The sequence below is a fragment of the Chrysochloris asiatica genome, unplaced genomic scaffold (genome assembly GCF_000296735.1).
Source record: "Chrysochloris asiatica unplaced genomic scaffold, ChrAsi1.0 scaffold00304, whole genome shotgun sequence".
NCBI classification, from domain to species: Eukaryota; Metazoa; Chordata; class Mammalia; order Afrosoricida; family Chrysochloridae; genus Chrysochloris; species Chrysochloris asiatica.
This window is the reverse complement of record NW_006408822.1, coordinates 783,965-807,408: the sequence shown is the minus strand read 5'-3', so window position 1 is coordinate 807,408 and position 23,444 is coordinate 783,965. Positions and strand designations below refer to the sequence as shown.

Below are 23,444 nucleotides of genomic sequence, written 5' to 3'. Positions count from 1 at the left end.
GCCGTCGAGTCGGTTCCGACCCATAGCGACCCTGTACAGGGTTTCCGAGGGTGTAAATCTTTACGGGAGTAGAAAGCCTCATCTTTCTCCCTCGGAGCGGCTGGTAGTTTCGAACCGCTGATCTTAAGGTTCGCAGCCCGATTCGTAACCACTACGCTACCAGAGCTCCTTAGATCCCTGATAAGTCACCAGTTTCATCCCTAGCCTCTCCCAGCAGAAGTGCCTATGCTTCTGCCTCTATTTTCACCAACAGTTCCCTCACACTTGACCCTCTCAGGCCACCCCTTCTAGGAATCCACCCTGGACTGGAGAAGCAGTTTCATCTGAGGAGTTATATAGAGTTGTCTAATCCTTCGATTCCCAATATCCCTTCAGCCCACTCAGAACGGTTTTTTTTTATCCCCATCACTCATTAAAAATGTTCTTGTCAAGGTCACCCTTCTATCTTGCCACCCCCTTCTCCACTCTGCAACACACATACCTCAGCAGCATTAAGTACCCTCTGTTCTCTTGCAGCTTTTACTTACCTCCTCCCACCTCTCCCTCTGACTTCCCTGGAAGTGTTGACCACCCCAGGGCTCTTTCCCTAGATCCGTGGTGAAATGTCAAATTTCATGTTTCCAGTCTCTGAGATCCTGATTTCAACACTTAAACATACCACAGCCTACTTACGTTCCCCTCCCCCCACACACAAAAAAAACCTGGGTGGCTAATAAACAATTTAAATGAAGCACACAAGAATGGAGTTCCTTATCCACGATATTGTACAGCATACAGGGGGTAAATTCAGGAAACTTTGTTGGCTATAGCCAAACACCTTGAGAAAATGAGTCACTGAACTTTGAGACTTAGGACCAGTCTTGGAGGACATTTAGATCAATTGGCATAACATAGTCCACAAAGACAACGTTCTACTTTGATGAGTAGCCACTGGGGTCTTAAAAGTTTGCAGTTGGCCATCTAAGATGCAACTATTGGTGTCTCCTGGTCCAGAGCAAAGAAGAGTGAGGAAAATCAAAGACTCAAGGAATCACATGAGCCACAGCCAGAATAAACAGATGGTGTTAGTTCAGTACCACTACTTACCACTCTGATCAGAATCACAATGGAAGATACTGGAAGAAGAGAAAGAAAAAAATGTAGAATGAAATTCAAAATAGTAAAAAAGACCAGACTTGCTAATCTGATAAAGACTGGTGAAACCCCCAAGACTGTGGCCCTTAGACACCCTTCAAGTCTGGTATTGAACCCACCCTCAAGGATTAATTTACAGCCAAACAATAGGCAATCCTGTAAAGTGAAAAATAACACCAGGGAGGAATGTACTTCTTGGTACAATTAACCATAGGAGACAGGGCAGTATTTTGCCCCAAAACAAAGCTCAGAAGGCAGGAAGGGGCAGCAAAGAAGGACAAAAGGAAAGCGGGAGGAAGCAGGGCAGTGGAATGAGTGTTGTTATGTCGAGGGGACTGCAAACAATGTGAGGAAACAAACTGTATAAATTGTTGAATGGAAAAACTAATTCGCGTTGTAAACTTTCACCCAAACTACAATGTTGTTGTTGCTAAATGCTGTTGAGTTGCTTCCTAATCATAGCGACCCTGTATGGAGTTTCTAAGGAGTGGCTGGTGGGCTTGAACCACCAACCTTTTGGTTAGCAGTCCAGTACTTATAAAGCTACAATAAAAAGTTAAAAAAGAAGAAAAAAATGGAGTTCCTGAGTCCACTATCCACTCAGTTGTTTCAGACCCAGGAGTCACCCCTTATTGGCTGTTGTCTTCCATATACAATCCACAAAGCAAGTCTTGGGTTTACCTTCAAAATATGGCCCTCTTGAACCTCCACTCATCTTACCCCAGCCTGGTCCCTCATTTGCCCCACTCCCCATAATCCATTCTCCATCTCTAATGGCTTCCTATACTACTTAGGAATAAATAAACCTTCCAAACTCTCTGCTATGGCTCTGGGGTGTGTGTGTGTACAACCTGGCCCCCACCTATTCCTTCACTTCATCTTCCTCCTGCCCTTGAGGATGGCTCCAGTCACACTGGCTGCCATCTTCCTGGATCACAAGCTCCCGACTGTCTCAAAGCCTTGACAGTGTGCTCTCAGGCTTATCCTTGGCTCTTACCTGGCTTAGCTCATCCTTCAGCTCACTGCCTCCAAGAAGCCTTTCCTGATCACACCATTTAAGTAGACTCCAGCTTTCCTTCCACCATGCACACTACTCATGGCAGACTTAAGTGCTTCTTCACTTGCTTCCCTATTTACCTTCTGAGCCCCGTCTCCCTGGCAGAACCCGAACTCCCTGAGGAGCAGGGCTGTGTGTGTTTGCGCTTCATCAGAGTAGCACCAAATAAGTGCCCTATAAACCTGAGGCGTGTTGAGTGCTTGGTGGGCATCATGTATATTTCCCAAAGTTCAAACCAATGATGGTGACCTCCTTTTCAACTTCCACCCTTCACATCTGCTGTTTCCCAGCTGTGCCTATGAATCTTCTCTGCCTCCTTCCTTTCACTTGAGACTCCTCAAATGTCACCAAGTCCTTTTATTTTTACCTCTGTCTTGTCCCCATTGCCCTCACCTTCCTTGGATCCCATGGCAAGTGTAGCTTCCGATATTTATGTAGCCAGCAGCTTTTCCTCAAGTTACTCATGTGTTTCAAGCTTCTTGTGGTTCTGGCTGCCCAATCAAGGCAACTTCTAAATGGTCTTCTCAGCCCCTCATTTCCTTTGGTCAACTACAGCCCCCCCCCCCCCCCCTCACCATTCCAGAGAACAAAGATAGTGCTGCCAGGTCTAGCCCTCTGTGAATGAAGTCTTGTCATCTGTATGGTTAATTATTTGTAGGAGCCTCATACATAGTTCTGGACTAGAGCATTGGACTAACTCCCTGGCACTCCCAAATAGATTATATGGTCCCCCAACAGCCTGCCAATCTCCTGCCCACTAAGCCTTTGCTTAGACACTCTCACCTGGAATGCCACTCTTAGCCTTTGTTTTTGATCTTTGGGAGTAGCCCTGAGATTGGGCATACAGGTACCGCTGGTGGCAAATGAGGAAGGGAACATGGCCTCCATAGCTTCCCCTTTCTCCAGGTAGGCATCTCTAAGCACCACAGGGTGGGAGAGTGACCCTCCGGTGCATAACCACCATGTCAATAAGTTTTCTCCCAGTTGCCATCTACCCGCTACTGAGAGAAAGATCCAGGCTCCTTCAATAGAGCAGCCAAAAGGGCAAGAATGTCTGTATGGTGGAGGACCAACAAGGTCCTCCCCTGTGGTACCCATCCATACTCACAGTTAAAATCCAGCACTGGGCAGGGGTCTAACTGCTCTTGGCTCTCTGGTTCTACTTGCCAGCAGACTGTTGGGTGGGAAGGTTCCGTGGGGACTGCCCGACTGTCCTCATGTAAGGCCTTTCAGCCTTCTGACCTGGGGTTCTAGCTCCAAAGCCCTGCCCTTAACTCTCACCCAGCTGTTCAGACAATAAATCTCTGGCAGTCAGATACAACCAAACAATGACCTACTCTCCCCATTCCACTTCACCCCCTCCCACCCACACACACACCAGAGAGGCTTGTCCACACCCCACTCTGTGCCTGAAGATCCCCAAAGGTTTCCTTTAGGATCCCCCAAGGCAATGCATATCATATAAGAACTCACACCTTCACAACTTTCTGAAATGTAGATCCCTTGACCTTAGGCCCAGGGAGTCTCATTGAAGAGATGTAAGCAGGGGGCCAGAAATCTATATTCCCAGAGAATGCTGAAACAGCAAGTCTGGGACAAATGACCAAAAGGCTGGCCCCAAACTTGCCCACTTTTTCTACTGAAGCCCACACATCTGTCACCTGAAGACTTTGACAGCTGGTGACAGTAAGGATGTCACTAAGCAGTCCTCTGGGCAGCCTGTCACTGTCCTGGCCATACTTGCCCTCCTCAGTCATTCTGTGTACCCCATGTCCTCTCTACACATACCATTCTCATTGGTCCCCTGTGTCAAGGTGCTCCCTAAGGACCTGTCCTGGAGTTTCCAACACAACATCCTGGGCAAACACTGCCCAAGGCCCACCTCAGAACACCTTTCCCACAAACTACAGTTCCTTCTTTATGCCCAACGCAAGAAGCAGGATGAACTGGGTAGAGAGGTAAGACAAGGCCGAGGGAAACACTCGAAGGCAAGACCTCCAGCCTCTGAGTTTAGATCATTTTTATCTGTAAAACAAAGAGGTTGAAATTGAGTATTTTTAGCCAAAAAATTCCATGAATTTTTAAAATCCCAAACTGAAATAATCTTCCTTATCAAGTCATCTTTCTCTTTCCTGTTGTCTTTATTATCTGCACAGCGATCCAGGCATGACATTTCAGAGTAGAGATATAAACTTTCTTAAAAATTTGAAGCCACAGGAGGTAAAAAAAAAAAAAAAAAAGGTATGAGAAAAGCAGTAGTAATTGTAGGAGAAATATGAAACTATAATCACACTTTCTTTGGTTAGCATTTTAAAAACAGATTTACAGCCCCTTAGTAGTTTGACATAAAATTTATTAACTCTGATGCAATTTTTTTTTAACCAGGTGACTTTAGCCAGTCCATTTACCAATGGAGAAGGCCAGAGAGAAACAGGAATTAGTATTTGTGGATAAACAAAACATATTTTCCTTGAAATTTGTAGAGAATTGAACCAAAAAAAGTTTTGGAATTGTTTCAGAATGTTGGGTTGTTTTCCACTTGGGCTTTTTCCACTTCTATCTCAAGGCCATCTCCTTCACTCTTGTCTATTAGTCATCTCTTGTCAATTGTTCCTTCAATTTGCTGCTAGTTGGTTCACTTCTCACCTCCACCCAATGGGGGTTGTTGTTGTGAAATGCCATCCAGTTGGTTCTGACCCACAGTGACCCTGTATAGGGTTTCTGAGGAGCAGCTGGTGAGCATGAACTGCTGACCTTGCAGTTCAAATGGCTTTGCAGTCTGGTGCGTTAACCCACAGTGCCACATGGACATGGGGGTGGGGGGATGTAGCAGCCTCAAACAGGGCAGTCTATTCCCCATATTACAGTCTACAAGATCTTTAATAATAAGGTTCTACAGCAAGCTCCCATGGAATATCTGGATTGGTGATCCAGGACTGGGCTGAGGGATTAGAAAACAAAACCATGGCTTTTTCTCAATGTGCAAGGGGATAAATTATTTCTGTGGACAGAATATTTTCTTTCAATTACATTTTTTTGGGTGTAATTGAGTGGTTAGTATGAAATAAGCAGCTCTGGTGGTGCAGTGGGTTAACTGGTGCTAACCCAAAGGTCACCAGTTGGAACCTACCAGCCATTCTGTGGGAGAAAAATGAGGCTGTCTGCTTCCGTAAAGATTTACTGTCTGTTAACAGAAAAGCTCAGGAACAGTCTGCTGGTACTGTGCAGTGCTGGTCTAGGGGTGCAAATACTTCTTAAAGAGACCTAGCTCCTAAATGGGCCTTTGGAACATATCGAAGGGCTCAGGAACCCTTGGTCAAGCTAACAATCACATTAGTCCATTTTTCTGACCAGACCACTGTGACTGGCTCAGCTATGGGATAGGCTTGCTCTTACCTATAGGCAGTTGGGGCTGCTGGTGGCATAGAGGAAGCTCACTGCCAGGAAAGTGAGGCCACCAAGAGTAGAGAGAATCCTGGTGACATTTGAGCCCCTGGGCCCAGACAAACTTGAAGCTGGTACCATCAGACTGTCTCCAAGCTGTTCTCTCTTAGTCATGCTTGCAGCATGACCTGTTTTCCTGTTTTCTCTGGGCATGTCTGTTTCCTAGATTATCTGATAGAAATGAATACATCAGTATTTCTTCAAGTTCCTTAGAGATCCCTGGAAGTTTCAGTAATTCTACTTGAGACTCTCTACTCTAAATCACTTCCCACCCACTACTCCACGTATTCCTGAGCCTGGACTTGCAGCTCTGTCATGAGGTCCCTCAGGTTTCAGTAGTTCCTGCCCCTACTGTGGACTCCAGCACACAGTGGGGGTGGGCCGGGCTTCCAAATTCTCCACAACCTCAAAGTTCAGCTAGCTCCAGCCCTTCACCACTTATTGTCTCCCCCACCTCCCTGGCAGCTCTTGAGTCTTTCTCAGACCTGCAGGTTTGGGGTTAGTGCCAAGGTTCAAACCTGCAACCTGCTAAATGAAGAGGCTTGCGGAGGCTGGAGAAAGGGACTTCGAGGAGGCTGACACAGTTGCTGCTCCCCAATTCAAGGAAACCCCTTCACATGCTGTTTTACATTTGGTTTGCACTTGACTGATCAAGGAGAAACTGCCCACCCCCAAGTCCACCAACCTTCACCATCATCTGAAGGAGGCACCCTCTATGGGCTGCCCCTTCCCCATTGGGCTTGCTCCCAAATCTGCCCTTGTCTGAGAGCCCAGCATCTTGGATATGACAAGGGCAGGTTTTCTATGCATCCTCTGCCTTGAGGAAAGTGCCTCCTCCGGAATCAACCTTCTTCCTTTATGGCAGCTGACCCTCCTCAAGCCTGGGGCTGGTAGGGTGGCAGTGTGCTAAGGGTGCGCCCTGAGAATAGCGCTCAAGTCTGGCCCAGTCCTGCCCAGGACTGTGAGTGTGCACTGATTCTGCCTGAAAACTGAGGGCATCTCTGCTCATCTCTTTGGCGCTTTGAGGGCTTCAGCAGAGCCATCTCTTAAAACCTCCGGATCCAGGCCCAGCTCTGTAGGAGTAGTGCCGAGGATGCTCTTGGACTGAACTCTGGCACCTGAGCCAGCTTCTGGACCCTTCCATAATTTATTGTCTCCCATTGCATAATGGGACCCAGTCGCCACCTCAAGGAGTCTTATGGGGAGAGAACAGAGCTGATAAACATGCAAACAATGGTTCCTATAGCCAAGCCTGGGTGGAATGCGGGGTGCAGACATCATCATGCACCATGGTCGAAGACAGGGCCAGGGACCCTGATGGATAAGGGCTTTTTCTAGGAAATCCCTGTGCCCACAGCCAGCTTCCTCCAGCCCCTCTGCAGGCTAAGACCACCTCCCTTCCCTGCTCTCTCCCTACCCCCAAAATGCCCACCCCTTAAGCCAAGTCTGAGGTTTCTTCATAAGGATTTCATTATGGTCTGGGGAAGGGAATGAAGGTTAAGGGACTCCTGGGCAGCAATCCCTGAAAACAGGCACCCCAGGGGGCTTCCAGGAGGCCTTCTCCCCTCAGGCCTGGGTCCACAGTGACAGCAACAACCAGTGGTCTGTGTTTGTTTAGTTTATTGGTTTATTGGTCCTTAGCATTGTATCTCAGTTACCAAGGTAAATTCACATACACAACTGCAGGTAAAAACATGTAAAATAATAAAAAAATAAATCGAAGGCTACTTTTATATATTTATGAAATTAAGTAGTGTAATAAATACTATAATAAGCCAAAAGCTTCATTCACACAATTCAGTTTCACTGAAGTTACAGTAGTGTTTGTAAATACAAGTTTTAAAATTTAACTTACAAATATTTAAAGCACTGAAAAACTAGTATAAAAGTGAATTTTGGCACATAAGTGAGCTCTTATGTCATTAGTATTTGACAACCTGGGATAAGAAGGAAGCCATTTATTTCTCACCTACTTTTTGAGGTACAACTATCCAACTAAGTCAGCAATATGGCTGAAATACTTAAAAGTTTACAGTCTTTGAGTTGAACTATTTTTCCCTTTTGAGAAGCCCAAAGAGCAACCCAGAGCTTATTACTGTGCAAAAATTCCCCAAAATTCTAATTGAATTTGGGAGGTTAACTTTTTGTTGCAACCTGCAGGGCTTAGGGCCCAGGCCTCAAGTCAGAGAGCCCTGGAGCACATTGGGCCAACTGGACTCCTTGCTGGAGGCCCCTTCCTGGGAGGATCCTGTTTTTTTCTCCAATTTCTACTTCCTTCCTCCAATCAAAAATAGGAAACTCCCAACATAAAAACGTTAAACAATCTATAACTTCAGCGACTTCAACATTATCTCACTCATTCTGGGTGATACAAAACTGAAGCTGCTAAGAGGAAAGTTGGCAAAAAGCATGTCAACCCCTGGAGGACTCTGCCTGCTCCTAGGAACCACACGGATGCCTTTGCTGGGCCCCCATATCCACTTGGTTTCTAAGGTCAAATGCTAAACACAGTGTCATGGCCCTGCCTCTGGAGACAGCCTAAGACCTTGCCACCCAACCTGGAGCTGGGAGGAGGAATCAAGTGGATATTAAACGTTCATAGTCAGAACCAAGAGGCCCTGCAGGCTCCGGAAGGGGCAGTGCCAAGAGGTGACATCCTCTCAGCCTCAGTCCTCAAAGAGCTCATGCAGTGCACCACTGGTGTGTCTCTTCACCAGGGGGCACAGCAAGTGTGCCCAGGAATGCCCTTTCGCCAATGTGCCCCCTCACACTCCTGAGCAGGCTGAGGAGTGTCTATAGAGGCCTTGGCCAATTTTGCCTTTTTGGCTTAGAAACTTCTTAACGTTTTAACTTCTTTTTTTCAATCACAGTTTCATTTTCAAGTTGAGGTAATCACAGTTCTCCCTCTCAAGAGAGGAATTGGGACAGTGGGGCAGGTTGGTGAGAGAGCATTTCTATGGACAATGGTCAGAAACCAAGACCACCATGGAACATAGCCCTACACAGTGAGGAAACTCACTGTCATGGGCAGCTCCCGACCCCTCTTTAAAAACTCTTCTGTGCAGCAGCCAGACTGCCGGGACAGGGCAGCCAGGAAATGGCTCGAGCTCCTAGATGTAGAGCTTTAATTTAAAACTTCACAGCAACCCACCTGGAGAAAATGGCCGTGGTTCCCACCCCCCACCCCCACCCCTTTTCTAAGGCTGCTCAAGTTTGAGTTTTTAAAGAGAGCTCGGTAGAGCTAAAGGAAGCTACAGTAACTCATTGCTTATTTCATCAATTGCACTTAAAATCTACATACAAGTTATTGATCTCAAGCAGAGGCAGGCCTGCTGTGGATCCCCGCATCCGGCCAGCCGGAAGTGAGGGGTTCCCAGACTTGTTTGGAGCTAGGCCTAGAATAGGTGGACCTTTCAGAAGCCTTTTTTGACACAAGATTTCTTAATCGAATTTGAGCTTTTGTTTGCCTGACTTCAAATATAAATTGTTTCTTTCTACTCCAAGTACATTTTACCAAGGAGTCCTTGATGATGGCTGTGCTCCTTGCTGTAGGCCTCTGCATGGTCAGGCACCCACACGTGTGCTCCTGCCTGTCTCTCCCCTGCACCGAGGGTCTTTCTCAATGACCCCGCTACATTATTGGAAACTTTGCTGGTTTCACCTATGTGCTTCTTCCTAAGGCATGCAAGAATGATATAAAATTCAGAAAGCATTTACAATCCAGGCAACTGAGGCACTGAAGCCCTCCAAGACATCACTTGAATATCAGATATCAGTGCCCGTTCCCTTCCTCGCCCCCATTGATTCTGGGGGTTAGGTATGGGGTGTGTTTGTAGTTCCCCTCTGCTTATGGTCAGTGGAAAACTAAGCCATGGCAAGGAATTCTAATTTGGGCATTGAAATTTGAAACTCCTGGCCAAACAAGTTTAGGGCCAGCAACAATACTTAGGGAGCATGAATTTCCTGAAGTTTGTGTCTTGGAATCAGGTCTCCCCTAGTAAGGCTGATGGAAGGAAGGGCTGGATGCTTCAAGGGCACCCATGAGGGTTCAGAGTCCTGGGCCTAAGACTCACCAGGATGCTCATCCACAGGGAGCAAAGCATCATCAAGGAAGCTTGAGCAGCTGGGTTGTTCTTGTCCATGAATTGGGCAAACAGGGGAGCTCAACAGGGACTGAGTGTATCGCCTCAACTGGACATGTCTGGAAAGCTACGTGCATTTCCCCTCAGTTGAGTCTATAAGGGAAGTCCCCTCATTTTAGAACAAGCTGTTGATCTCACCCAAGCTGCAGGCTTGGTGGCCTGGGCTGGGCAGGACTTGTCCTGCTCACCCCAGGCCTGGGCTAAGGGCCAGCTCCTTCAGTGGAAGGGACCTAAGCGAAGGAGACAGGCACTCCTTTGGGGATGAGGACCTTCCTGGGACAGTGTCTGAGAACTGAGGCCTCTGGTGACCTGGTTCCCCAGGCATGGTCATATCTGTGCAGCCAGGGTCCCTCTTCTGAGGCCCAGCAGATCCTCTGTGGAACCCCAAACCTCCCACCCTCACACAGTACCTCTGTAGCACAAAGGAGATACTGTTATCAGAGACTCAGAGGTCCTGGTCTGCCAGCTCCACACACAGGACAATCCCTGTCTGCTCACCCTCCACAAAGACCCCCCACCCCACCCACCAGTGGTCCCAGTGATGCTCATCAGCATTGTATAGAGAACAAAGACAACATGCACTCACGCCAGCACATACAGGCCAAGGAGAACAAGGTAGCCCCTCGAGGGAGGGGCCTCCAGCAGAGTGGAAGCTAAGACACCATAGCATCAGTCTCTGGGATAGACATTCTGCAGGACATTCAGGCCTCGCTTTCCCCTATGGCTTCTGCTCAAAGAGGTCATGATACTCCTGCTGCTCCAGCTCACGGTTATACTTCTCAATTTCTCGGTTGGCTTCTTCCACGTAGTCATTCATGAACTGGTCCATGACTGGATCTCATTAAGGAAGATAGCCAGGACTGAGAGGGATCTGTGGAGAGGGGATGAGCCTGATGGGCTCCTGATGTAGTGGCAGCATCACAGCAGTACAGCATGTGGACAGATGTTGGCACAGGGTCCTTAATGGGGTCCTTCACACTCACTAGCACATAGTAGCAGCACTCACCTGCTTCCATATTTCACTCTATTGATCTTCCTACAGATTAGTGTAATCAGGTAGAGTTTCCAACTTGTAAATTATGGCCCTGATGACCACGCAACTCAGAATGTCATCTCATGTGTTACATCACACATCAGGGCTTCATTCAAACTATCATTCATGTAGCAAAATGTAGCACAGTTACACTACAGCAACCACTGAACAAAGCAGAAACCAAAGTCTAGGGACTTTAAAAGCCAGCTCTTGCAGTCTGCTCCAGGGACCCAGTTGTGGCAGCTCAGACAGATACCTAGTTTACAGACATGTTCACATACATCTCCAGCCTCCACCCAGAGACCAAGTGCTTCAAGGATACGTGGGTGAAAATCAGTCTTGTCACCAAAGAAGTTGACAAACTGAGTTCCATTATAAAAGTAGCCTGCAGGTAGGGGATCCAGGTGGCGTTTCACCTGTACGATTAAAGAGTTCTGTTAATAGTATCTGACCACTTTGTATCATTCATTTACTCATTAAAAGCAAACAGTTATTACCCCAGCATGATAGTCCACACTGCTCTGTGGGAGGCCAGAAGTGACAGGAAATTAATCTCCCCCAGTAGTCCTCAATCAATGACTGAGAGGTTTCTGCCTCTGAGGACACTGGGAGCTCCTAATGGGGACTCCAGTTGCTCACTGGTACTGTTCTGACAGTACTCTATTGTCTGTCTCCCCTGCCCTTTCCACACTTACATCTCTACCAGTGTCACCTAGAATCACCTTCCCAAATAACTACCTGCTCTCAAATCCTTGCTAAGGTCTGCTTCTCAAGGGGGAACACACACTGGGCGACTACTTCCTGAGGGGTTCACATGTTCCTCTCCAGGAACCTGCATAAGGCCAGGCCTAGCCCAAAGGCAAAAAGGGACGTCCTCAAGTCCCAAACAGGCTCTGGGAGACCCAGAAGAATACTCTCCTGTGGACGACTCATGACATAGTCCACCCTGGGGCCTGGATAGTACCCCTTTAGCCTGGGCCCCTAAGCTCCACAGGAAAAGGCAGATGCATGGGTAGAGAAGCTGCGGCAGAGGCTAGAGTCAGCCTGGAGGTTGTGAGGGCTCATCTTTCTGGCCTCAGGATTCCACAACCTTCCTATGTGAAACTTACAGACCTAGAAGGTTTTTCCTGGGGCCCTAGTTGTCTTATCTGTGATTTATCCAGGACAGAGGGATGGGAGTAGCAAAGGATTTCTTCTACAACTGTTTGACAGGGTGACAAAGTATGGCCCCATAGGCACCGGCTCTTCTTGACCTCTCATACAGGTCACAACCTCTGTGCTTCACTCTGCTTTCCATTGAAGCTGCCATATGACTGGAGAGAAGGGAGACTTCCAGCATGCCTCTCAGGAAGCCTAGATGGAGGTGTTATATAACTTCAGAAGGGCAGCTTTGGGATATGGGGGTAGAGTGAGGCCTGAAGGATAGGCTACTCACGTGGATGTTCCTGATCTCCTGCTGGGTCAGCATCCCCCTGGTCTTCAGGGCTTTCCTCTGAGGTTTCTGTATAGAAATGTAGGGGTCAGTTCCCAACACATCAGAGGGGAAAGCAGAACACTCAGGGCCTAGACATAACATCCTGCCTGCCTATACCTCAATGAAACCACTTTCCCACCACAAAACTGAGAGCCAGGGGAACAGGTGACAGAGGAAAGCCCAGTGCTTTTGCAAAGGGGCATGTTCCTGTCTGTTTTCAAGTTCTAAAGTCCCACCAATGACAAACAGGATGACAAAAGGACAATCTCAGGGTCCCATAATCAAGCACCACAGGGATTCATCCAGGTGAGAGTCTGAACACTCAGCCTGTAGGTAATTGAGCATCACAGAAGACTCAGGCCCAGTCAACTCAACTCTACACTCCCAGAGTTCTAGACTGAGCTAAACCCTGAGGTGGTTCTAATAGCTTGCAGCCTCTTGAAAGTCTCTTAACATCTCTGGGTTTTTCTTTACAGCTTTAGGCAAAACCTGCTGGAGAGAATCCACAGACTAGCCTCCTCTCCCTGCCTCCAGGGGTACTGGGTTCAATGGCATCCACACTTGCAATCCTGGTTTATAATAGCTCTAAACAGATCTTTGTTGTTACTTCTTTCTAGAGACAGAACGCAAATATAGGAGATTTGGGGCTCAGAACACAGAAAAGTCTTTGAATTAGACTGCTAAGAAAAGATATTTGGGGTTTAGAACACCAGGTAAGCCCAACATCAGAATGGAACACAGGTCTTAGGTAAATCATCTAGTAATTTGAGTCTGCCTTGGGAAGAGGAACTGGGAATGGCTGTGAGGACCTGGGCTCAGGGGGCAGGAAGCATACCCCGGCTGACTAGAGTTTACCCAGAGTGGCTTCCTTGTACTCTCCAAGGTCCTGAAAGTGCTGACTGAGCCTCTCAGGGGGACCAGTGGGAAGGCATCAGGGAGGCAGTAGAGGGGAGTCAGCCTCAGGCTATGCTAGTCACATCTGTGTCAGCTGTCTGCCCTTTGGAAACCACCTGCTTCGCTGACTGCCGTAGCCAGTCCTTCACACTTTCTTCCTTCAGGGAGCAGCCGATGAACACAAGGTAGCATTCCTGCTGCTGCCCACCACTGTCTTGAGATATGCTTCTGGAGTCAGGTGGTGGAGTGGGTCCTTCCAACACCGGCACAATGCTTAAGGAATTGGTTAGAGTGCTGTGGCAGACCTCCATGGTCCTCTCAGAGTCTGCAGAGAGAACACGTGTGAGTCTCCAAAACCCTGGCCCCAAAAGGATGTGGCTACATTAAGATTGTAACAATGTAACTGATATTGGGGACAGAATCATGAGACAGATACAGGAGGTAGAAATGACATGACTGGTGACAAATTCAAGGATGGAGTAAGATAGGCAGGAGCAAAACAACTTTCTAGCTTGGCTGAGTTGGGTGATGGATGCTCTTAACTCGGAAAGGTACTACAAGAGGAAAAAGAGTTTTTTTAGGTGGGAGGCGAAGAGGACTACACCTGTAGCATTTTAAGACTGTAAGATTCTAAATGGGAGACACCAGTGGTCATTAGAAGGAGGTGATTACCTATGTGGAAAAGGTAGTTGAAGAGATGCAAAGAAAGCCCCATTATAGAAGGTAGGAGAGGGTCTCAGCAGAGGTCTGAAAGGAAGGATACATGGGCCAAGGGAGGAGACTCTGGTCAATAGCTCATGTGCTGTAGGGAGGTCACATGGATAGGGATGCAAAATTGTGGTAACATTCACAGGCTGATGAGCTGGTGGTGACTGGAGATATAAGAAAAGGGCAGGATGAGAAGGTGATCTAGAGTGGAACGTGTTAACCTTGAATAAGAAAAGGCCAACAGTGGGTTCTGCTGCACTGGTTGCATTTACAGGGCCTTTTCCTTTCTTTTCTTAAGCTTTTTAGTATGAATTGGGTGAAGGTATACAGAGCAAATCAGTTTTCCATTCAACAATTCATACACAGCTTGTTTCATGTCCTTCATTGCAATCCTCACAATGTGCCCTCACATACCCTGCTTCCCTTCTGGGTTTCCTGGTTAAATACTGCCCTTATGACTCTACTAAGAGGTGAATACCTCCACCCTAGTGTTACTGTTCCCCTTAGAGGCCATTGTTTGGCCAAAAACTGAGCCACAGGTGAGTTCAGTTCCAGACTTGCAGCATGACTGAGGGCTGTCGTCGAGGGGATTATATGACATTTCTAGCCATTGTTTTATAACATCCACAACAGGATTGGCTGGGACTATGCAAATAAGGTACATAAAACTTTTGCAAGAGCTGGACAGTTTACATGCAAATAAGATGACTGTGACCTACCAAAGGGACTGGTCAGTTTTACCATCCTGCTAGGCTTATAAAAGCTAACCACAGAGGTTGAGAGGGATCTCACTACCATCAAGAAGCAGAGTCTGGAGCAGAGTGTGTCCTTTGGGCCAAGAGCCCAGGGTCCCTCTGCTGAGAACCTCCTAGGTCCAGAAGAAAGAACTAACACTGAAGATGACAAACGACAGCAGGGCTGGGCCTGCCTGGCTCACAGAGTGACAGCTGAGTGCCTTTAGGCAGAAGGTTTGCACTGGAGCTACAAGAGCTGTAACATTTGCTTGCCCAGGGCAAGAGAGGCCTGAGTACCTAAGTGTGCTCTGTGCAGGGGCTCCATGCCTCTCCCCCAGCATGGCTGCAGGAGGGCCCTATAGACCTGGGTAGTGTGGCAGGAGATAGCAGCAGAGGCTTAGAAGGAGCTGGCAGCACAAGCTTGGAAGAGTCTGTGCAGGGATCTTCCCACCAGCAAGCTAAGGAAGGCCCTGTGAAATCCAGAGGCAGAGCAGAAGCCTCAGGAAGGATGGCGGTAGCTGGAGGCAACAGTGACATGGATGCAACATCTGACCTGAGCCATGGTGTGCTGGGCCAGTGACATGAAAATGGACATGAGTAATTCGGGGAAGGGTATTACCCTTTGGGAAGCTTGTTGTTATTGTTTCATGTTTGCCTTCTATAAACAATAGCAACGGCTTTCACTTTGCCATCACTCTGTAAGTGTTTCCTGTGTCTGGCTCAATCACAGATAAACTTGACACCCATGGAATGGTCAGTGCCAGTGGGTGCACATGTCTCATTCCTAGCAGACTAATGGCTGCCTGCAAGTCTGAGGCATAGCAGATCTGCACATGCCATTCAGCTAGACATGCTCTTATAGTGGGATTAAATGTGGAAGAAAAGGAGATGACAATGGGTGAGAATGCTGGAGGATGAAGGCATTAGTGCTTCTGAGCCAGGCAGGGGCTGTCTGTTATAGCCTGAGGGAACTGGACCAGAGGAGAGGGAACAATGTTTCAGATTCAATGAACTTAAGTTATGCAAAAGGTATGGGCTAAGAACCTGGAGAGATTCTTTTCTACAGGTTGTCTTTTGATTCTTCCACCTGAACCATGGCAGTCCCATGCTTACAATCCTCAGGGACTTCTTACAGCAGACATTGGTCAGATGCCCGCAGCATCTCCACTTCCTCCAGTACCAATGCCCTTGGGTAATGTGTCTAGGAAGGCATGGCAACTGCACCCTGGCCAATGAGATCAGTCTGCCGAGGAACTGGGGGAGAAGTTTCAGGGAAAGGCTTCTGCACTGATACAGACATCAGATAAGAGCCAGCTCTCCTCACAACATCCAGAGGCTCTGGGAATGGATGTGACACCTAGACCTACTGTACCAACTGTCCTCATGAGGGACAGTAACCTTCTGACAAACGGACATACTAAGATAGAAAGGACACCCGTTACCTGAGTCTTCAGTGGCTTTAAGTTACCCGGCATCTTGTTACACATCTCCTCCCGCTAGCTGAATTGGAGTTTTTCTGTTACAACAGCTGAGGCACTAATGCCTTCAGCTCCTTCCCTAGAGCAGTCTCACCCATCGTCATCTCCTTTTCTTCCATACTTAGACCACTGTCCTATGAGCAACTCCCTCCTACCACCAAGCTCCAATCATAATAAACCCTTTATGGTTCCTCAAAAGTACCTTTTCTGCTTCAGCACCACAACACATACTGTTTCTTTTTCCAGGATTATTCTTCTTTCTCAACTTTGATCTTACCTACTTGTTTTGAGGCCTTTCCTGATCCCTACACTCGAGATGTCTAAGACTCATACAGGCCTGCTGGACAGCAGGGAGAAGAAGACAAATGGAAGGCCAGAAGACTTGATCTAAAATAGAACTAGGGTTCAGTGGCAACAGGTGCAGGAAGAAGCCCATGGGTGGATTAAGAGGGGTGGGTTATGAGTCACTGGAACAAGGAAGTCACGGAGAGGACCTTAGCACATCACCAAGGGAAGAGGAACAGAACCTCCACTGTGGTACAAGAAGTCTCCTGTGAAGGTGATCCCTTGGCTGAGAGGAGACTAGAACAAAGCCTGATAGTACAAGTCTACTCAGGGAGGGTTTTCTTGAGAGAGTCTTGAGTTTATTGATGGCTTGCAGAGCACCCGCAGAGGCTGTGACTCAAAAGGTTCTGAAGCCTTCAGAAGGTGCAAGTGGGGTTGGGTCTGTGTATGTGTGGGGGGTGGCATGAGATCTGAGTTCTCCAAGCACAGTGTTCCCAAACCCAATCCCCCAGTTACCTGAAAACTTCACTTTGCCCAGGATGTGGTAGATGTTTCCAGAGAAGGGACTTGGCTTGATGGAGGACCGAATTGCTGGTGGAGGAAAAGGACAGGGGTGTCACCTACCTTGGGACAGAGGTCAAGTGCAGGACAGCATAGCTGAGAGGGTTAGGGACTGGGGAAGAGACCCTACTCTAGGGTCCAGGGTGTAAAGGCTCTATCCCTTTCTCCTGTTTTCTCCCCAATAATTCTGCCTCTGTTCCAAGGGGGAAACTCTTCCAAGGGAGTGGAGATCAGATTGAGTGACTACCCAAGATCAGAGGTAGGGGGGCTTCTAGATCCTCAAATCCTTCTGCCTGCTTCTGGTCTAAATGGGAAAAGAGAGAGCAAACGAAAGACTGACATAATGCCAGGAAGTAAGGCTACTCTGGGGCACCACTTCACCAGGACCTAGGACACATTACAGACAAGGCTTACCTTTACATCTGGCCACAAAGCGAGGCTTCTCCAAAGGCCGACTAAACCATACGCAGATCTGAACCATCAGTGGAAAGATTGATCCAGAATCAAATTTACCTTCATACCTTAAAAAGTTTAAACAATTATAAGTACAAACAATAAGAGCTCTGTGTGTTGTTATGTACTACCATGGGATGAACTACGTATCATTTATCCTATAATATTTGATTTCCCCCTTGCTTGTATGGCAACAAAACGCTTGTTTAATGTGTAATCTTGAGATTAGGAAGCACATCTGTCTACATTAAAGCAGGGGCTTTCTGAAGACCTTAGCTCCTCAGACAAGCAGTCAAAGGTCCGACCTTTCGCTGAAGCTTGCTAATGCCCACCTTAGGTGAGGATCCTTCCGAGTCCTTCTTCAGTACGCCCTCTTACCCCTCCTGGGCTCTAATGATGCCTCATCAACTTGTATGGGCAGCTCAACAGAGGCTGCACATTTGGACGTGTACATCTTTCTAGAAGGAACTGAAAGGCCAGAGACCTTTCTGCTCAATTTTTCTAGTCTTGGGATCAGTAGACATTGTCTGCTACAGGCTCATTAGGAATGTGGTCAGATTCAGAGCATTCAAAATTTTTTTAACTTTTTATTATGAACATTTTCAAACTATACAAAGATAGGAGGAAAGCATAAAGAACCCCCATCTAGCCACCACCCAGCACCTACAGTATGGAAGAGTTATTCCTTCTTCTTTTGAATTACTTCCCTGAGATGAATCTTACCCATGATTGGAATCACTGGGAGAGTGGAGTGGGGTAGGAAGGAAACTATTACCAGCTCATCAGTAATTGTTTATACTGGTCCCCCATAGTTTCTCCAGACTATAATAGATATTTTAAAATTAACTTAATAGGTGTCAATTGAAACACTGAGGCACAATTTTACACTTGTGAATATTACTGACATTGAATCCTGTTACCATGATTGCTATTTATATTTGGCTCTTCTTCTTGTTGTTAAATGCTGTTGAATAGGTTCTGACTCATAGCAACCCTCAATAGGGTTTCCAAGGGTTTGAACCACTGACCTTGCAGTTAGCAGTCTAGCGCTTATCCTACAGCACCACATCAGGACTCCCTTATTTGTTCCTAGGTCATCTCTATATGGACTTGGTTACTTTTTAAAAAATATTTAAATAAGCTTCCCAAATATTATAGCTATTAACCCTTAGTCACATTCAATGTAAACATTTTCCTCTGATCTAATGTATTTTCTTTTGTTTCTGTGCTGCCCTGAACCAGATGGGTGACAGCTCTGTCTTCTTCCTCCACCAGCCATCTAGTCCTCCATTCAGCACTGCATTTATGAGTTCAATATTGTTGAGAATATCATACTCCTTTGTGATCTCTTTAAAGTAAGATGGTGGCATAACATTTTTGTAAGACTGCCATGGTTTTCACAGCCCTCCACCCACCCAAACTTGCTAGTGGGGCTGGTTTGTGGGAGGTCTTAGAGAGGCTGTGGGTCTGAACTCGCAGGGGAATTCAGAGGGGGTGTAGGGAAGAGAAGTAGAAAGGAACTGTCCTCCCAGACAAGGTGGGGCAGGGAGATGAGAACAGAGAGGGCTGTAGGAGGGGAAGGGCATACACAGAGCTAAAGTCAGTATATTCTGAGGTAGTTGGTGGCCTTGACCCAAAGGAGGGATGGAGGGGCAATGTATGGGGACGAGTAGGAGGAGACTAGTGATAAATATATAGGTAACAAAAGATTTGCCATTTTGACAATTTTTATATTGTTCATCATTACCATAACCTGTTCTTGAATTTTTTTTATCATACCAGCTCAACGTCTCTAGTGCTATGTCTTCTTTTCTCTGTCCCTGCTGTCCACTATTGGCACCCACCACTAAACGTTGGTTTCTACATTCTTGCCTCATCTAGATATTTTATATGTTGTTGTTGTGTGCCATTGAGTTAGTTTCGACTCATAGTGACCCTGTATAAGGTTTCCAACAGTGGCTGGTGGGTTTGAACTGCTGACCTTTTGGTTACCAGTCCAGTGCTTATCCTTCAGCACCATACCAGGGCTCAACTATTTCATATAAATGGGATCATATAATAATATTTATCCTTTTATAATTAACTTAAGGAGTCCTGGCAGCACAGTTGCTAAAGTGCTCAGCTGCAAACCAAAAGGTCAGTGGTTCAAACCTACCAGCTGCTCCACAGGAGAAAGATGTGGCAGTTGGCTTCTGCAGAGATTCCAGCCTTGGAAACCCTATGGGGTAGTCCATCCTGTCCTATAGGGTTGCTATGAGTCAGAATGAACTTGATGGCAATGGGTCTGACTTTTTGGTTTGGTGATTAACATACTGAAAGACAATCTTGAGTCTCTCCAACTCTGCTTCTCTCTGAGGACTGAACTACTTCCCGACAAGGGAACTGTTTCAGGCTCTAGACTGCAGTGTTTTAAAGAGACCCTCATTCCCTGCTGTCTTCTGGATCAGTCTGCCCCAGCTCAGTCTGTGCTCTGAGCTAAATTTACATGGGCACCCACCGAATGAGTCAGTAGGATAATTGGTAGCTGGGTACTTCCCGAAGCGCCAGATGGGAAACTGGCGGAGTCTCAGTTCTAGACCCTAAGGTATGGGCAGTAAAAGGGTCAGTAACTGCAGTATCAGAAAGAACCCAGCCATGCCATCTGTTTCTTTTTAGCTAAGACATAATCAACTTGTTGAGATAAAGAAGGACCCATTTACGTAAGTATAATGTGACTCAACTCTGAGATTCCTTCTATGACTATGTCTGAAAATCTTTGATTTTATATATCAACCTTCTGGGATTCTATTACAGCAAAGTACAACTACTGTTTTGTTTTGTTTTTTTAAGTCCAAAAAATTGGTGGTTAAGGTGCAGTGTGGAGGAAGTACAGAGAGGACTGGGGAAAGTAAGTAAGGCTAACAAAGATAATCCATATGCATATGGAAGATTAATTTTGGCCAAGTTTTAATGATTGCTTTCTCTTAAAATTTTCAACAGAGCATAAATTAGTTATCTATTCATTCTGCACAGAAATGGGCCAACTCAGTGGGCTGGAACCAGCCAGCCTGAATTTGAATTCCAGATCTTTCATATTTGAGCTGCATGATTAAGGAAAATATCATTTAACAAGTTATCCCTTATCTGTAAAATGAGCAAAGCAATGGGAAATCTACCTCATAGGCTTCGTATGAAGATGAATGCAGACAAAACTCTTACAATAGCACTGCCCAATGTGACTTTCTGTGGAAATGGGAATGCTCTGGGCCTTCACTGTCTAACATGATGATTGCTAGCCACACCTGGTACTGAGCACCAGAAATGTGGTTTCGGTGACTGAAATTTAAATAAATTGTATTTTTAAAATCTTTTTATTAGGAATTGGGTGAAGGTTGCAAAACAAATCAGTTTTCCACAGTGTCTCCTGTCACTTATAGAAATTCACACAATTTAACATCATTTATTCCACTGCCTTTTTTTGTTTCCTATTTCCATTTCTCCTTTGTTCTTTTTTAAAAATGTTTTATTGTGAATCTTCTTCATCCCTAATCCTTCAGAATTTTGTCCTTGGGTAAGAGATGCCCTTTTAATCTCAAATGGTTGATTATCCTAAGATGTGCCTAATTTTTCATTTAAGTAGTCACAGGTGGCTACTGTATTGGTCAGTGCAGTCTTAGAAAATGCCCTCTCTGGAGGGGAAGGTCAGAGGCTGAGAAGAACCTGCAGAGACGAGAACATTCCCTGACCACACCAGCAGGGATGCTGCTTCTCTCAGCTTGCCCCAGAGGACTGACCAACTAGGCTCAGAAGCGACACTCTCACCTGGGAAGTTTACAACTCCTTGGTTCCATGGCAGCCACCTCACTCTCACTAGGGACTGCTACTGAGCTTGATGCCTACAGAATGACTCTCTAAATCTCCACAATCCAGGGAGGCTCCCAAGTTGGAGCCCAAGATGTGGAGCTCGGGGCTTCTGCAAGACTGGCGGGCATTTGGACATGGCAGGCGAGTCCAGCTACTGCCAAGTGTCACCTGTACAGAGAACACCTGGTATTTTCATTTGCTCATTTTTTCCCCTTTCTGTAAACAGACAAGACACTGGATTTACAAAGAAATCTTGGCTACTTTTCAATAGTGATACTTGCCAGCCAGGGTACATTAAATATCGAGCTCGTAGCATCTGAGGAGTTGAAAAACTATTTTCTGAGAGAATCAGCTCAATGTCTTCATTCCTTTGAAAACACACAGAGAAGACACAAGTTAATTAGGACTAGCAATCTTAACTTACATATTCTGACATCTCATCTACACTGGGTCACACTGTGAGCCAGAATCGACTTGATGACAATTGGTTTAGTTTTCACATATCCAACCATGCATGCATGTTTTCTTATGCCACACTATTGGAAACTCAGTTGCAGACAACATCATGACATTTCACCCCTAAATATTTCAGTATGGATCGTCTCAGGACAAGGATACTCTCTTACAGAATCACAATGCTAGTTTCACCCTCCAGAAACTTAACACTACAGACAGGCAGCTTTGGCGTTACTTGGGAGCCTGTTAGAAATACAGGCTCTCAGGCCCCAACCCAGACCTGCTGAATCAGAATCCTCATTTTAACGGAGATGTCTATGCACAATAAAATTGAAGAAGCAATGATTTAACATGCACACATTCTTGAATGAGCATCACTTAATGAACTCACAAACTTTGTTCTACTTTATTCTAGAACAGTTTTTCCACTTTTTTTTTTTTTGTCTTTCAAGGCACTGACATTTTTGAAGGGTACATGCCAGGTGTTGTGTGTCTCACAACCTGAATTTGTTTGATAGGGTCCTCATGATTAGATTTAGGTGAAACATCTTTGGCCAGATTAATGCACAGGTGATGGTGAGTCCTTCCCACCACATCATATGGAGGAGGCAAACAATGCCAGTCATACCATTACTGGTCTTCCTAAGTTTCATCACTTAGGCAATGTAGTGTCTGCTAGGCCTCTCTATGATACAGGGCTTTTCCCCTTTGTAATTAGCACACAGTCTTTGCAGTCATAGTCTGAAATCAGTGAATACTCTTTTTCTCATTGTTGTCACCCACTGGTTTTAACATCCATTTATGATCCTTGCCTCAATCAAGTATTATACTGAAGATTAGAAAGCAGTGACTTTCTAACTGTACCAATCCTCACTTATTAGTTGACAGTATTCTGTAAAGAAAGGCTTTACTGTTTTATCCCTCCTCATTTTTTAACATCACCATGGATTCCATGTGTTAGTATCACTGTCCTTTCTCATGTTCAAATTTCCCCCAAGTTGGCTAGTGGGAGCGTCTCGAGCTAGTTCCTGTACCTGATGTATCTCCATAGATTTTTGAGTACTTTCCTTTTTTGGCATGAAATGTATCAGGCTCATCTTGTGCTGTCCCTGCTCTAGATTTTCAATCAGCCAATTTTTCAGGAAGAAGTCCTGATTCCTTTTAGTATGGAATGGTACTTAGAAAACACAATCTGAAGGTTAGGTGTATATACTACATACCTAACAAGTTTTTTAAAACTTTTTATTATGGATTAAATGTACCAGTCAAAAGACAGAGGACAGCAGAATGGATAAGAAAACAGGATCCTTTAATATGCTATCTACAAGAGACACATCAAAAAGATGGAGACAACATAAAGGCCCATCAACAGAAGCATGGATAAACAAACTTTGTTACATACACACAATGGAATACTACAAAAGGTTGAATAATAATGATGAAAATATTTCTGCTTTGTTGATGTATGAAAAATAAGATGTAAAAGGGAAGCCACGGGGAGGAAGCAGGATAACTTGTTACAGGGAGGGGATTGTAATCATTGAGATGAAACAAAATGTATGATTGGTTGAAAGTAAAGCTGATGAGCTTGTCTGTTAACCTTCACTCAATTCACAATAAAAAGTTATAAAAAGGAAAAAAAAAGAATGATGATGAATCTGCAAAACACCTTACAAGATGGATGAATCTGGAGGACATTATGCTGAGTGAAATTAATCACAAACAGTGGTATAAGACCATTGTTGTAA

The 23,444-nt window shown here is 45.8% G+C and overlaps 2 protein-coding genes across 2 annotated transcripts in view; both read right to left on the bottom strand.

Annotated features, from left to right (window-relative positions):
• The window catches only part of SLC4A11 (solute carrier family 4, sodium borate transporter, member 11), a 26,979-nt gene extending 24,379 nt beyond the window's left edge, over window positions 1–2,600 (bottom strand). The window contains exon 1 of the mRNA XM_006874855.1: window positions 2,559–2,600. Within this exon, the coding sequence (XP_006874917.1) occupies window positions 2,559–2,600 (42 nt within the window). The remainder of the gene's footprint in view (window positions 1–2,558) is intronic.
• A 7,759-nt stretch (window positions 2,601–10,359) lies between these two features.
• Window positions 10,360–23,444, bottom strand: part of LOC102837176 (chromosome unknown open reading frame, human C20orf194) — a 98,184-nt gene continuing 85,099 nt past the window's right edge. Inside the window, exons 22-28 of the mRNA XM_006874826.1 lie at window positions 21,522–21,608; window positions 17,359–17,465; window positions 16,900–16,974; window positions 13,295–13,503; window positions 12,246–12,311; window positions 11,133–11,226; window positions 10,360–10,608 (exon numbers count right to left, since the gene is read on the bottom strand). Of these exons, the coding sequence (XP_006874888.1) occupies window positions 10,496–10,608; window positions 11,133–11,226; window positions 12,246–12,311; window positions 13,295–13,503; window positions 16,900–16,974; window positions 17,359–17,465; window positions 21,522–21,608 (751 nt within the window). The 3' untranslated portion in view covers window positions 10,360–10,495. The remainder of the gene's footprint in view (window positions 10,609–11,132; window positions 11,227–12,245; window positions 12,312–13,294; window positions 13,504–16,899; window positions 16,975–17,358; window positions 17,466–21,521; window positions 21,609–23,444) is intronic.